This window comes from Dasypus novemcinctus, chromosome 6 (genome assembly GCF_030445035.2).
Source record: "Dasypus novemcinctus isolate mDasNov1 chromosome 6, mDasNov1.1.hap2, whole genome shotgun sequence".
In the NCBI taxonomy this organism is placed as follows: Eukaryota; Metazoa; Chordata; class Mammalia; order Cingulata; family Dasypodidae; genus Dasypus; species Dasypus novemcinctus.
The window spans coordinates 130,542,788-130,557,307 of NC_080678.1; the positions used below are offsets into that span (position 1 = coordinate 130,542,788).

At 67.2% G+C, this 14,520-nt stretch overlaps 1 protein-coding gene across 1 annotated transcript; it reads left to right on the forward strand.

Annotated features, from left to right (window-relative positions):
- Positions 1–2,858: 2,858 nt before the first annotated feature.
- Positions 2,859–11,008, forward strand: OPN4 (opsin 4). Its single transcript, XM_004483219.2, has 9 exons — positions 2,859–2,996; positions 4,467–4,612; positions 5,920–6,053; positions 6,304–6,507; positions 7,075–7,246; positions 7,613–7,771; positions 8,839–8,946; positions 9,706–9,886; positions 10,868–11,008. Exons 1-9 carry the CDS (start codon positions 2,859–2,861, stop codon positions 10,982–10,984), a joined length of 1,359 nt encoding a protein of 452 aa, XP_004483276.1. The 3' UTR covers positions 10,985–11,008.
- The last annotated feature ends 3,512 nt before the right edge of the window (positions 11,009–14,520 follow it).

Here is a 14,520-nt window from a genome sequence, read left to right on the forward strand (position 1 = left end):
TTTGTGGCTGGGAGACTGGGCCGTGCGGGGGGACGTGGAGGCCAGCGGAGAGGGGGAGCGCGTGGGGACGGCAGCCCTGTTGTCCGCGTCCCCTCAAATCAGCCTGCCATAGGGGATGGCACCGGGAGAGGAGGAAGCCCCAGGCCCGACTCCCAGAGAGGGGGCCCTGCCTGGGGGGGATGGAGAGGACCTGGAGAGCCCTGCGAGTCCCTGTGTGGGGCCGCGGTGCCCTCGGAGGGAGCTGGGTGGGGAGGGTCGGGGTGGAAAGGCTGGGGAGGGCAGCACGGCCAGGTGCCTGAAGGGACGGGCCTGACGGGGCCAGGGTCCTGGCGGGACAGCTTGGGCAGTGGTGGCAGGGACCCCTGGGGACACTGGGGGCCGAGGCTGCAGGCAGGGCTGGGGCGCAGAGGTGGGGAGACCCCAGGCAGCCTCGCGGCGCCCAAGAGGACGTGGGCGGCCGGTGGGGCTGCCCGGCCCAGCCTGGGGCTCGGCCCCGCGGGCGCTTCTTTCTGGTGTGGGCACGTGGTCTCCCCTAGCTGCTGCCCCCCACGAGCCTCCTGCAGACCCCGCGCGGGCTGGCTTCTTCACTGCCGTCGCTCAGTTACCAGGGCCTGCCCAGGAGCAGGGAGGTGGGATGTGGGCGGACTCCGAATTGCTCCCAGCTGAGGTTCGTCGTTCGACAGACCCCGACTCGAAGGACAGCAGGCTTGAAAGCGCAGCGCGGCCGTCGGCCTCACCCACCCCCAAGGCCCTGGTGGAGGGCCCCAGGGCTGTCGCCTGTTGGGAAGGGGGCGTCCCCTTGGGGACTCTGCGAAGCCCCGTGGGCTCTCCTTGGAGGCCAAGGGGCCGGTCCCCAGCCAAGCAGGCTCTGGGGACGCAGCCACAGGTAGACCACCCTCTCCTGCAGCCTCTTCCAGGAGAAGGTAAGGTGGGGGCCCCAGGGGTCCCTGCTGACTCTGACCTTCACTCTCCTTGGGCAGGGCCTGCAGGCCTGGGAGAGTACCCTGGTATCCCCTGGCTCCAGCACTTTCTATTTCCACTAGAAACGTCTATTATCAAAACCAGCACGGCCTGGCCTGACCTCCCTCCAACTTTATGCCATCCTCGCTCGTCGTGCATCCTCGTAGCTTCTCACGCTGTGCAGTGGGATGCATGGCCTTGAGCTCGGCAGCGTGAGCCAGGCGTGGGGCAGGGGTCCCCGTGGAAGGGGCCAGGCCACGCTCAGCAGGGCCACCCGCCACGCTCAGGGCCACCCGCCACGCTCAGGGCCACCCGCCACGCTCAGGGCCACCTGCCACACTCAGGGCCACCCGCCACTCTAAGGGCCACCCGCCCGTGCTCAGCAGGGCCACCCGCCCACACTCAGCAGGGCCACCCGCCACTCAGCAGGGCCACCTGCCCGTGCTCAGCAGGGCCACCCGCCACGCTCAGCAGGGCCACCCGCCACTCAGCAGGGCCACCCTCCACGCTCAGGGCCACCCGCCACGTTCAGAGCCACCTGCCCGTGCTCAGCAGGGCCACCTGCCACGCTCAGAGCCACCCGCCACGCTCAGGGCCACCCGCCACGCTCAGCAGGGCCACCCGCCACGCTCAGGGCCACACGCCATGTTCAGAGCCACCCGCCACGTTCAGAGCCACCTGCCCGTGCTCAGCAGGGCCACCTGCCACGCTCAGAGCCACCCGCCACGCTCAGGGCCACCCGCCACGCTCAGGGCCACCCGCCCGTGCTCAGCAGGGCCACCCGCCACGCTCAGCAGGGCCACCCGCCACGCTCAGGGCCACACGCCACGTTCAGAGCCACCCGCCACGTTCAGAGCCACCTGCCCGTGCTCAGCAGGGCCACCCGCCACGTTCAGAGCCACCTGCCCGTACTCAGCAGGGCCACACGCCACGTTCAGAGCCACCTGCCCGTGCTCAGCAGGGCCACACGCCACGTTCAGAGCCACCTGCCCGTACTCAGCAGGGCCACCCGCCACGTTCAGAGCCACCTGCCCGTGCTCAGCAGGGCCACACGCCACGTTCAGAGCCACCTGCCCGTACTCAGCAGGGCCACCTGCCCACTGGGCCTGAGGACTTCGGGGGTGGCAGAGGTTCTTGAGAAGCTCAGGGGAGACAGAGCCCGGTCGGAGGCCCCAGAGCCCGCGCCCGGCAAGCGCCCTGAGACACACACACTCATGCGCATGCACCTGCTCTCACATGCACACTCACATGCACTTACACAGTCCTGATCACACGCGCTGACACGTGCACACACATTCACATGTGTGCTCTCATACATGTGCTGGCACACGACGACACTTTCATACATGCAAGGAAACACACACAGACTCACATGCACTTACACACTCAAAACCACATGAGACCGACACACTAGCTCTCATGACCTGACACACACACTCATAATCACATGCATGGACACACACATGCACCTACATACACACATGCACACTGACACACTTGCTCATACACTTTATACTCAATGCACTGACACATTCACATTCTCTCACACTCACGTGCATGGACACACACTGCCACAGTCTCCTGCCCACACGCACTGGCGCACACACACGAGCGCGGCTGTCATCAGACATTCCCTGACCAGCGCCCAGGGACCGGCCTCCAAGGGCCCCGAGCCTCTGAGCATGTGCGGCCGCCAGCGCCACCACTTAAAGGCGAGGACCGAGCCCACGGCTGACACTTGCTCCTTCGCGCTTCACTGGACGCCGAGTGCAGGGAGCTGGCAGACTGGGCAGGGGTGCTGAGGGTGGGGGGCATCGGGAGGCGGGCCCAGCCCATGCTCTGAGCTTCCCGTGCCCTTGGCGTCCCCGTGGGCTGAGGCAGGACCACCCTACCTCAGGATGGACCCTCCCTCGGGGCCAAGCGTCCTGACAGGCCCGGGACCCAGCTGGGGGGCCACCCCCGCCTCACCCAGCGGCTGGGACGGCTCCCGGAGCAGCACCTCCAGCCTGCATGGACGCCCCCCCACCAGTCCCCTGGTAAGCCTGGAGGGTGGGTGTGCCCAGCAGCGGCTTCTCCTGCCCCTTCGTCCTGGCAGCCCGCCTGGGGGCAGAAGGGCTGGGCTCCGCAAGGGCTCCGGGGCACGGTACCGAGCCGCTCGGAGCCCCAGGCAAAGGGGACGACAGAGGAGAGGGCGGCAACGTCCTCCCTCCCGGGAGTGTTCGAGGGCGAAAAGGCCAGCGGGAAGGACATGGGGGCTGGAGCTGCCCAGACCAGCCCTGGGTTGTGTGTGGCTCTTTCAGAGGGTGTTGGGGAGAGTCCTGCAGAGGCTTCCAGAGAGAAAGCAAGAGGGAAGGTCCTCCAGGACCCATACCCTGGACCTCTGGACTTGTCCAGCCCCGAGGAGGCATCCATCCCAGCCTCCACGTCCCAGCCTCCAGAGTCCTGGCCTTCACCGTCCCAGCTTCCAGGGTCTCCGCCTCCACCATCCCAGCCTCCATTGTCCTGGCCTCCATCGTCCCAGCCTCCACCGTCTCAGCCTCCATTGTCCTGGTCTCTACCATCCCAGCCTCCATTGTCCCGGCCTCCATCGTCCCGGCCTCCACCGTCTCAGCCTCCATTGTCCTGGTCTCCAGCATCCCAGCCTCCAGGAAACCGGCCTCCACCGTCCCAGCCCCCACCGTCCCGGCCCCCACCGTCCTGGCCCCCACCGTCCCAGCCTCCACCGCCCTGGCCAGGGCCCTTGGCTGTGCCCGACCCACCCCTCTTGCCCTCGGAAGATGCCCCAGGCCCTGGACAGGGTGGGAAGGCCACAGAAGTCACCAGGGCCAGAGCAGGATGGGGATTTCCCTAGCAAGGGCCGGGTGGGGGGCTTTATTTAAAGACCTTGGAGGCCTCAGAGGAACTGACCTTGCAGGGATCCTGGAAGACCTAAGCTCCCTTTACGAAGGGGGATTGTTGCCCCCTCTTTCATGCCAGGCCTCATGGAGTTCCCGGGGGTGAGGTCAGCCGTGGGGGGAGGTCAGCCCCACCAGGTACATGGGGTGGGGGGAGGAATGCAACCTCCCCCTTGAAGCCAGGAGGTGGACTCCTGGGGAGAGGGGCGCCAGCCCCCTCCACCACCTCCAGTCCCGACGGCGATTGCTGGCCGTTGTGGGCCCTGGGGACAGGGCCCCAACAGCAGGGAGCCCCGCCTTTCTCCCCAAAGAAAGGTAGAGGCCTCGCAGTCATGCCAGCCCCATGTCCGTCTGTCCTTCTGAGCTCCAGCAGATGGCCTGAGCCTGGTCCTAGAAGCCATACCCACCTGTGCTGAGGGAGAAGAGCTCAGGCTCGATCTGAGGGAGACGGGAATGTCCATTCTGGCTCGGGGTTGGCCTGCGTGTGGGTAAGCGGCTTTGCCGCTCCAAGCCTCAGTTTCCCCACCCGCCATTCTGGGACTCCGGAGCCTCCCGCTGTTGGAGAGGGCCGGGGGCTCAGGCGCGCGACGGCCTCGTCTTTGTCCCCCACAGGCAGCAGGGGCTCGGGCCGCGGCCTGGGACCCCTTCCCCACGGCGGACGTGCCCGCCCACGCCCACTACACGCTGGGCTCGGTGATCCTGCTGGTGGGGCTCACGGGGACGCTGGGCAACCTCACGGTCATCTACACCTTCTGCAGGTGCGTGGGCGGGGCCGGGGCGGGACGCTGGTGGCGCTGGGCGGGGGGCCAGGGCTGCCTCGAGGGCTCAGGCCCAGGCCTTGGCCTTGAGCCCAGGGAGGGGACAGCAGATGTCCGGGCACGCCTGAAGGGCACACGCCGGGCAGGCCCTGTGCCCACCCTCAGCACAGGGCGGGGGTCCCGGGACACCGGCTCTCTGCCCACCCCCAGCCCTGCTCTGGCCCCTCTGCCATCGCCCGCCCTAGGGGCCTCCTCCCTCTATCCTGAAGAGCAGCCCCGGGGACCGAGTCTCCCTTCCCTCGGCCCTGCCCCATTCGCAGCCTGAGCGGCGGGGCCGGCGGGTGGGAGCCGCCTTCTGGCCTCCCTGAGCTCCCTTCTCTCTTCCGCGAAAGGGAGCTGTTTATCTCAGGTCGATGCCACCGTCACGTTGCCGACGTGCGGGGCCCACTGTGGGGGTCTGCAGGTGCCACCGGCTGGGCCTTGTGTCCTGGAGCGGGGCGGCCCGGGGGCTCTTGCCTGGTGGGTGGGAGCATGCACAGATGGTGCAGGAGGCAGGGTTCAGGAGGGGGCCCAGCAAAGCAGTCAGCTCCCCTGCTCCTCGCCACCTGAGGCTGGGGGTGCAGAGACCCGTGAGGGCCGAGGAGGGGGGCCGGCAGGGGAGAGGAACGTGGGAAAGGGCAGAGCCTGGGCACGCGGGAGTGGCCTCCTAGGGGTGGGCACAGGGCAATGAGGGCTTTGTCCAAGGAGGGCGCAAATTCCAAGATGGAATCGCAGGGGTGAGTGGACGTGGCCGTGTCCCGAGAGCCAGACTCTGCGAACCCCACAGCAGCTCGGGGAGAGCCTGTGCTCTCTGGCTCAGGGCTGAAGGAACCGCGCTCAGAAGTCAAGGGCAGGGGCTGCTGCCTAGGGCTTCCCAATCCTTGGATAGCCACTGAGGCGGGCACTTGCTGGACAGTGGGTGGGTGGGTCTGCGGCCCAGCAGCCCACGTCTGATTCTGTGTGCATGCATGGTGTCGTGTGCATGAGTGTGCATTGTGCTTACGCACACACATGCCTGTGATTGGATTGTGTGTTCGTGTGTGCTTGTGTGCTGTGTACGTGCATTATATTGCATGCATGAGGTGTGCACCTGCAGTTGCAATGTATGTGTGTGTGAGCATGCATGGGGTTGGGTACACACATGTGCGTGTGTGTGCATATGAGCGTGTGCATACACCTGTACACGTGTTCCTGTGTGTGTGTGCGTGTGCACACGTGCAGAGCTGAGCTGCGCGGGAAGCACCTCCTAGCCACCCGGCCCCTCACAGGAGCAGAGGCCTCTGGACAACGGCCAACACGTTTGTCATCAACCTTGCCGTCAGCGACCTCCTCATGTCCATCACCCAAGCCCCCGTCTTCTTCGCCAGCAGCCTCTATAAGCAATGGATCTTCGGGGAGACGGGTGGACACTTGGGGGTCCCCTAGGAGAGGGAGGAGGAGGGCAGTGATGGGGAAGTCCCTGGTGGAGGGTGGCCCTGACGAGGAGGCAATTGGCTCGTCCTGGGCAGGGAGAGGGTAGTTTCCCACAATGCCAAGGCCAGGAGGCAGGGTGGACGTGGGCTCGGCCAGCTATCCGGGGCAGTGGGGGCAGGCGCTGCGCTCTCCATCCTCGGGGACCTGACAAGCTCCTCCCCTGGGATCCGTGCCCACAGGCTGCGAGATCTACGCCTTCTGTGGGGCTCTCTTTGGCATCGCCTCCATGATGACCCTGCTGGCCATCTCCCTGGACCGCTACCTGGTGATCACGCGCCCCCTGGCCGCCACAGGCGTGGTATCCAGGAGGCGGGCACTGCTGGCCCTGCCGGGCATCTGGCTCTACGCCCTGGCCTGGAGCCTGCCACCCTTCTTTGGCTGGAGTGAGTGGACTGGTGGGGTTGGGGAGGGGCAGATGGCCTTGAAGGGCCAAGTTCAAGGTGGACTCCAGCAGCACCTGTGGCCAAGAGATGACTTGAGCTATTGCCTCAAGTCAGATGGACAACCAGGGGCGTGGCCAGCCTTAGGGAACAGAGGGTCACCTGGGCGCCCATCCCTAAAGAGAGGGGAGGACGTGTGGTTCCTGGGTGGTGGGAAGCGACAGGGTGCACCCCATGCAGAGTTTGCAGAGAGCTGGAGCGGGCAGGAGCTCGGGTGTGAGGCCTCGGCAGGGCAGGGCAGGCGCAGGAGCGGGAAGCCGGCTGAAGCCGTGAGGAGCAGGACGGGTCTCTGGCGCGGTCTCGGCTCCCCACCAATAAGAATGGGCAGCAGTGGGCTTTTGCCAGCTGTGTCCTGAGCCGGCGCCCCTGCTGGAGCTGGCTCAGAAAGCGCCTGGCTGCCCCGGGCAGGGCTGGGGGCATCCGAAGCCCCTGCTGGAGGGCAAGGGGGAATCAGCACGGGCTGGCGGGCGGGGGTGGAGGGTCCCGCTGAGCGCCCGCCCTGGCTCGCAGGCGCCTATGTGCCCGAGGGCCTGCTCACCTCCTGCTCCTGGGACTACTCGAGCTTCTCGCCGTCAGCGCGCGCCTACACCATGCTCCTCTTCTGCTGCGTGTTCCTGCTCCCCCTGCTGGCCATCGTCTACTGCTACATCTGCATCTTCAGGACCATCCGGGAGACCCGCCGGTGAGAGCCAGGGGGGCGCCCCTGGCCCCCACTGCCCCAAACCCCTGGGCCGCCCAGCTCCGGCTCGGCAAAGACCAGCGGAGTGGGCGTGCTAGGGGTGGGGGCTTCTAAGGCCAGCACGAGGACCCCGGGTGCCTAGAGGGCAGGAAGGAAACTTGCTTTCAGGCTGGGCCCCAGGGAGGGGCACTGGGACCCCAGGGAGGCGGAGAGGCTGGAGGGAACGGGGAGCCTCCTGGGAAGGAGGGCTGCCTACCCCGAGGGGACGAACCCACCCCGCAGGACTGGTCCGGGGAGGCCAAGTGGCTGTGACCCTGGCGTCAATGCCAGGGTCAGACCCGGCGGGGTCTGAGGCTCCGCCTCTCCTAGGGCTCTCCAGAACCTCAGGGCAGGCGAGGGCGCCAGCCCGTTGCCCGGGCAGCGGCTGCAGAGCGAGTGGAGGACGGCCAAGATCACGCTGCTGGTCGTCCTCCTGTACGTGCTCTCCTGGGCCCCCTACTCCACCGTGGCTCTGGTGGCCTTCGCTGGGTGAGCCGGGGGCCCAGGGGGCGGGGCCGCCTCGCAGCTTCACTCTCCCCTGTGTGAGCCGCCCACCCCGGCAGGCCTGCCTCATTCCGTCAGGCAGCAGGATAGCACTCGGGGACCCCCATGTCCAGGGCTTGAGGACCCCTTGGGGGACACGGGGCTCTCCTTGAATTCTCTCTCTCTTTTTTTTAAAGATTTATTTATTTCTCTCCCCTCCCCCCCACCCCGGTTGCTGTTCTCTACGTCCGTTTGCTGCGTGTTCTTCTTTGTCCACTTCTGTTGTTGTCAGCGGCACGGGAATCTCCATTTCTTTTTGTTGTGTCACCTTGTTGTGTCAGCTCTCCGTGTGTGCGGCGCCATTCCTGGGCAGGCTGCGCTTTCTTTCGCGCTGGGCAGCTCTCCTTACGGGGCGCACTCCTTGCGCGTGGGGCTCCCCTACACGGGGGACACCCTTGCGTGGCACAGCACTCCTTGCGCGCATCAGCACTGCGCATGGGCCAGCTCCACACGGGTCAAGGAGGCCCGGGGCTTGAACTGCGGACCTCCCATGTGGTAGACGGACGCCCTAACCACTGGGCCAAAGTCCGTTTCCCCAGCGGGAGCTCTTAAACCTTGGTAGTGCTGGGGGAGTGACCTTCTCCTTGTGCAGGAATGGCCCGCCCCACCCAGCCCTGCTGGGAAGTAACTCTGAGACCTACACCAGTGGGGCGGGGTTGGGGGGCGTAAAGGCTGGAGGGGGCCTGGGAAGACTTGGGCAGAGGGCCTGAGGGCCAGGCACAAGGGTTGGGTGGGTTGTTGCCAGCAGCACAAGTTCCAAGGGGCGGGGGGACCTCCTGACCTCCCCCTGGCCTGGCACATCACCCCCCCTCCCAAAGCCTCCACCACTTCCCAGCCGCCTTTTCCTGTGTTTAAGAGATGGGAATTCTGTCTAGCACTGCTGGCTTCAGAGCCAAGGCACATGGGCCGGGCTGGTTTGGGCTGGGCAGCGCCCTGGCAGGGCCGGCCCCGGCGGGGGACGTTTCCGGGGAGGGAGGGCCAGCTGGGTGAGGGGGCCACGGCTTCTCTGGCAGGTACGCGCACGTCCTGACACCCTACATGAACTCGGTGCCAGCCGTCATCGCCAAGGCTTCTGCCATCCACAACCCCATCGTCTACGCCATCACCCACCCCGAGTACAGGTGCGGCCCCTCCAGTGCCCCAGCCCGTTTTCCCCAGGCCCACCTCATGTACATGGGGGACCCGGGCCTGCACATGGGGGGGGTGGAGCCAGGCACCTGTTCTCCCTCTTGCACACGCGCTGGAGCACAGCTTGCACGGCAGGGGACAGCCTCTGAGCAGCTGGGTGGGGTCTGGAATCCGGGGGACCCCTCCCCTGCTCCGGCCACCTGGGAGCTCAAGCTCAGGGGGGTCTGATCCTCACTGTGGGACCTGAGACGTGCAGATCAGGTCCTGGGGAGACCAGCAGGGAGGGTGAAGGCCGCCACGGATGCGGGGGGCAGTGAGAAGATCCTAGCAGGCTGGCCTCTCCCTCGGGCACCGTCAGCGCTGCCCTGTGCCTGGAGGTGTCCGGGGCTCTCCACCCTCCCAAAGCCCACCCAGGCCTCAGCCCACCCAGCTCAGAGCTGCTCAGGGCCCGCCCGGGTCCCCATTCCATTGTCGGTGGGAATCGAAGTCTCTGCCTGAAACTGCGCTCACAGCCCCCGTGTCTGTCTGTCCCTCTCCACCAGCCCCGTGCATCTGTCAGTCGCCTCGGGCCCAGCGTTTGTCTCCCACATCACCGCCAACGACTCCTGGCACCTTTTGGTCCATTCCCGTCACCCAGTGTCTGTCTGCCTGCCTGTCCTGGTAACCTCATCAACCCTGTGTCAGTCTGTCCATCCATCCCCTGGGTCTGTCTGTCCCTGTCCCCCACCCTCACCGGCTTGCCACCCCTGCAGAATGGCCATCGCCCAGCACCTGCCGTGCCTGGGGTTGCTGCTGGGGGTGCTGGGCCACCGCCCGCGCCCTGGCTCCAGCCCCGGCTCCACCCGCTGCTCCGCGCACAGCGGCCAGGCCTCCGGCCTCAGCTGGATCTCCAGACAGAGGCGCCGGGCATCCCTGGGCTCCAAGGACGAGGTGGTAAGGCGGGGGACACCGCGCCCCACGTCCTCCCTCCCTAGCCAGGCCAGCTCGGCACTCGAGGGGCACAAGGGCCCCATTGGGGCCGCCTCTGAGACCCCAAAGAGCCCCCTCCCACCTCCCCCATGGCCACAGAGGGCAAGGGGGTGCCCAGGCCGCCTGCCAGCAAGGCCAGGGTGAGGCACGGCCCCCCGGCCCAGGCCCTCTCTTTGTCCATGCTGGCACTGCCCCATGGACAAAGAGACCTGGAAAGACCTGGCTGCGAGTGGGCCTCCAGAGAGACGAGGTCCCCTGTCCCTCAGCACGAAGCCCCCTCCTGCTGGGACCCTGGAGAGCCCACGGGGATGCAGCAGAAGGGGCACTGGCCCTGGTCTCGGGGGGCCTGGGCTCCAGCCTCTTCCCTGTGTGAGCTTAGACAAGTTGCTCGCCCTCTCTGAGCCCCTGTGCCCCTCTGAAAATGGAGAACAGTCATCTCTCTGCCGGAGCCTGGCCAGGAGAGGGTGGGCATGCCGTGCTGGGTGCAGGGCCGTGGCTTGGGTCCCCGGTTCTGCCTGGACCTCATCAAGAGCCATCCCTCCTGGCCCAGCCAGCACCCTCCTCCCGCTGTGCGGCCCTGGGGTCCTCAGCGGACAGGCTGAGAGGAGGGGCTGTGCCTTGGGCCACAAGAGCAGCCACAAGGAGCGACCCTTTTCCTTTAATCGAGGTCAAGACCCTCTCAGAGACCCGTCCATCCACCAAAACGTACCGGCACCCACGGGCTTAAGACTACCCTCCCTCCCTGTGTGTGTCTGACTGTCCATCTGTCCATCTCTCTCCCGCGTGCACACCCACCCTGGCACATGCACACACAGTGTGCAGGAATCTGGTAACCAGCCACCCTGCAAACTGTGTCACAGAGCTCAGCCCGGGAATAGCTGGGGGCAGATGGAGGAGGGCTGGGGGGCAGAAGCCAGGCTGCGGGTGACCCTCCCACCTCCGCAGGGCTGGGAGGACGTGGAGGCAGCAGCTGCGTCGGGCGCTGCCGGGCAAGAGAGTGGACGGTCGCCCCGCGCTCAGGACCTGGAGCACATGGAGGCCGAGGCTGCTCGCTGGCCCTAGCTGGGAAGCAGAGCCTGGGAGAAGGTGATTGGCTGTTGCCCATCGGCGCAGGGGTGGGGAGGAGGGAGCGGCCGGGGCGGGGAGGCTTGTTTTAGGGGGTCGGGAAGGGGGTGTAGACCCAACCCCCCTGGCGACTGCCCCTCCCAGCTTTCCCTTGGCTGGCTGGGGCCCTGGGGTCTCTGTGACCCCAAGCTGCCCTGAGTGGGGTCTGTGACTACGTGGCTCGGTGGCTGGTCCCGCTCAGAGCTGGTGGTGCCAGGTACGTGGCAGTAGGACCACCGGATGGCATGGTGTGAGCGGGTGTGGGTACGTGGGGTGCACCTGTGAGGCCGGCACATGTGCTCTGCGTGGCCCCAGGGCGCGTGGCTGAGTGTGCCGCGGGGGTGCACTGAGCCGTGCGAGTGCCAGGCCTGGGGGCCTCTTGGTGACCGCGAGGCCTGGGGCTGGACCTGCCTGGGGGAGCGGCAGCGCCCCGTGCACGGTGTGCCTGTGGCCCGGATGCCACCCTGAGCACCCGTGGCTATTAAAAGCAGGCCAGCTGTCGGCACCGGTGCCTAGGGGACGGAATGCCGATGGCGATTAGAGAGCGCCGTGTTCTGGAACCCTGGAAACACCACGTGCACGGCCGGCTGCCCCGGCCCTGGCCGGGCTCCCCACCCTGGCCCTCCATGCTGGCGCCCACGGGCCCAGCGAGCCCGGGACCTGTGGCGCTTCCCTGCCTTCCCGCTCGCTGCTTCCCCCGGGGTCCAAGAGGGCGGGGGAGCAGAGTGCTGCTTGCTAGAGCGGCGGCCTCTGCCTGCCCCACTGTCCAGCCCCAAGCCCCTGAGCACTGAGAGTGGCCACGGAGGCCTGGCAGTGACCCCCGGGCTGGCCAGGGCCGTGATGACCAAGGCAGCACCTGCCCGGGCTGGGGAGGGTATAGAGCAGGGTGGGATGACACACCCACAGTCTCAAACAGCATGGGAAACTGCCACTGAGGCAGGAGCCGGGCAGGGAGGGGCAGAGGCCGGGTCTGGAGCTGCTCAGGGCAGGGGCCGCTGGGACTCACCAGGCAGGGGCAAGGGGAGGAGCCGAGCCCCCAGGCCGCCTGTGCAAGTGTGCACAAAGGAGCATGCCCTGGAAGAGAAGGTGGCACACGCTTGAGAGCAGCCAAAGGGACCTGGAGGGGGGGGGCGGGGGGGGGAGGAGGGCAGGAGTTGGTAGGTGGGGGGGGAGAGGCCCTATCGTGGTAGAGCTGGGGTGAGGGGTCTTGGGCACGGCCCTGGGGGACTGGGAGCTCCGGGAGGGTGTCAGCAAGGGGAGGGCCTGCTCCCCCCTGCCCTGACTCCAGGAAGGACGGGTTCAAAGCCAGGAGGAGACTGGAGGGGGCTGGTGATACAGGGCCCGTGGATATCAGGGGCGAAAGGACGCAGGACAGAGGGACAGAGAAGTGATCCATGGCGGGGGGTGGGCGGAAGGCGGGGAAGGGTGCATATGCGGGGGGCAAGTCACTGAGGTGGAGAACAGTGGGGGCAGAGTCCAGTCTGGACATCCGAAAGCCGGGACTTCCCCGGGGAGCCCCCGCAGCAGCCTGGGCGTTCCCGGCTGGAGCCGGGAGAGAGGTGGGGCAGGCTGCATCCCTCAGGGCTGGGTGAAGGCTCTTCACCACGCGACCCGAAACGCAGCGGGATTTGCTGGGGCTGAACGGATGCCTGCTGTTTGCTTTCAGACCCTGCGGCTCTCTTGGCCTGGACCCCAGGATCTTGGAGCCCCCGTGGGCTCTCCCGTTCTCCTGGGACTCGGGCAGCCCCTCCTGCCCCCTGCACACACGCACACAGGCACAGGATTACCTGCCGTGAGCCTGCGGGCTCGGGAAGTGGCCCTGGATTCACGGCCCTGCTCCCCGGCCCTCCTGCACCCACCTCTCTCACCAGCCCCCACGGCAAGCTCCGCCTGGAAAGCATGCTCTCGGCCCTCCCCCCCGCCGCCCAGGGGCCACCCGAGGCTCCTCCATGCTGTGTGGTGACATTGTCCAGGCTAGGACAATGGCGACGGCTCGGGGGGGACACGCCAGCTTCTCTCCCAGCTCCTCCCCGGGCAGGGCACTCCTGGGCCCTGGAAATGATTTCCCGTGCGCCCATACTCTTGCACACGTGTGTTTGTGGCACTCTCCTGCATGCACATCCTCGCACACACACCGGTGCCCACATTGCCCTGTGGTTTGTTTCCAGTCTGTGGTCTGAGCTTATTCCAGGGCCACGGGGCTCTGACAGGCGGTAAGAAAATAAAACCCAAAGCCGGCCACCTCGGCCAACACTCTCTCCACGTATGGTGCTTGGATGCCTCCGGCAGCTTCTCTTTTTTCCCTCCCTCTGATCCCCACCTTGCAACTCTTACCTGGGGCCCCAAAGTCAAAGCGCAGGTGTGGAGTGAGGAGGGGCAAAGGCCAGGCTTGGACACCCCCCACCCACACACACCCAAAGGGCTGCCGCTGTCAGCAAGCAGCGCCCCAGCCTAAGGGTCCCAGCTGACCTCAGGCTCCCGGGGGAGGCAGCAGGAGGGAGGCTGGCGGCCCCTTTAAGAGCCTCCTCCCCGCTCCCCTCCCCAGAGGCCAGCATGGGGGACTAGAGGCCAGAGGAGAAGCCTGCACCTCCAGGTACAGCCCCGCCCGTAGCTTCCCTCCCCACTCAGGGTCCGCACAGGTCAGGACCCTGCCACTGGGCCCTCCCCGGCTTGGCAGGAGGGGCGTCCTGGGAGGGGGTATCAGGAGGAGTCGGGGTGGGACGGGCGTCCGGGGCGGGATGGTGTGTGGGGTGGGGGACCTGGCGCTGCCCTGAGCTGCTGGCCCCTGGCGCAGGCTGGGGCTGCAGGGCCCAGCGCAGCCCGGGTGCGTGGGCGCAAGGGCGCCCGTCCTCTCCCGCTCGTCGTTCTGGGGCCTTGGGCGAGTTCCCGGTGCGCTGGGCCCAGGCTGCGAGGCCGGCTGCTGGTAGCAGAGGGAGAGCTCCCACGCAGCCCCGAGGTGGGCGCAGGGCGCAGCCCAGGCCAGAGCCCTCCAGATGGCCAAACCCAGCCAGCCCGGTCGCCTTCCCCGAGCCTCAGTTTCTCCCGCCGGGGAGTGGGACCGGTCTTGCTCTCAGACCACACGGGGCCCCGGGTCTATCGTGGGGATAGCCGGCTGGACCCGGCCGTGAGGGCCCCCACGGAACACGCCCTCTGGGCTCCGTGTCCCAGCAGCTGAGCAGATAGCATCTCCTCCCCTCCTCCCTGCCATTCCATCGCAAAGGGCACGGAGGCCGGGCGGCGCTGGCAGCTGGAGATTTCCATGCTGCCGTCAAGTTTTCCAGAGTGTGGACGAGACAGGAGAACCTGGAATAACCGGCAAAGCCCCCAGAGGGTCTGGAGGGCAGGAGCCGGGGCTGCAGGAGGGGCCGGTTCCCCCGCAGGGGTGTCGGGAGGTGCCTGGGGCCACGCGGGCCTCCCTGCCCTCGGGGGCCAATGGCCTGGCCTGAGTCCCCTCGGAGCAAGGCAGGCTCCAGAGCAGCCAAGTCCACTCCCTG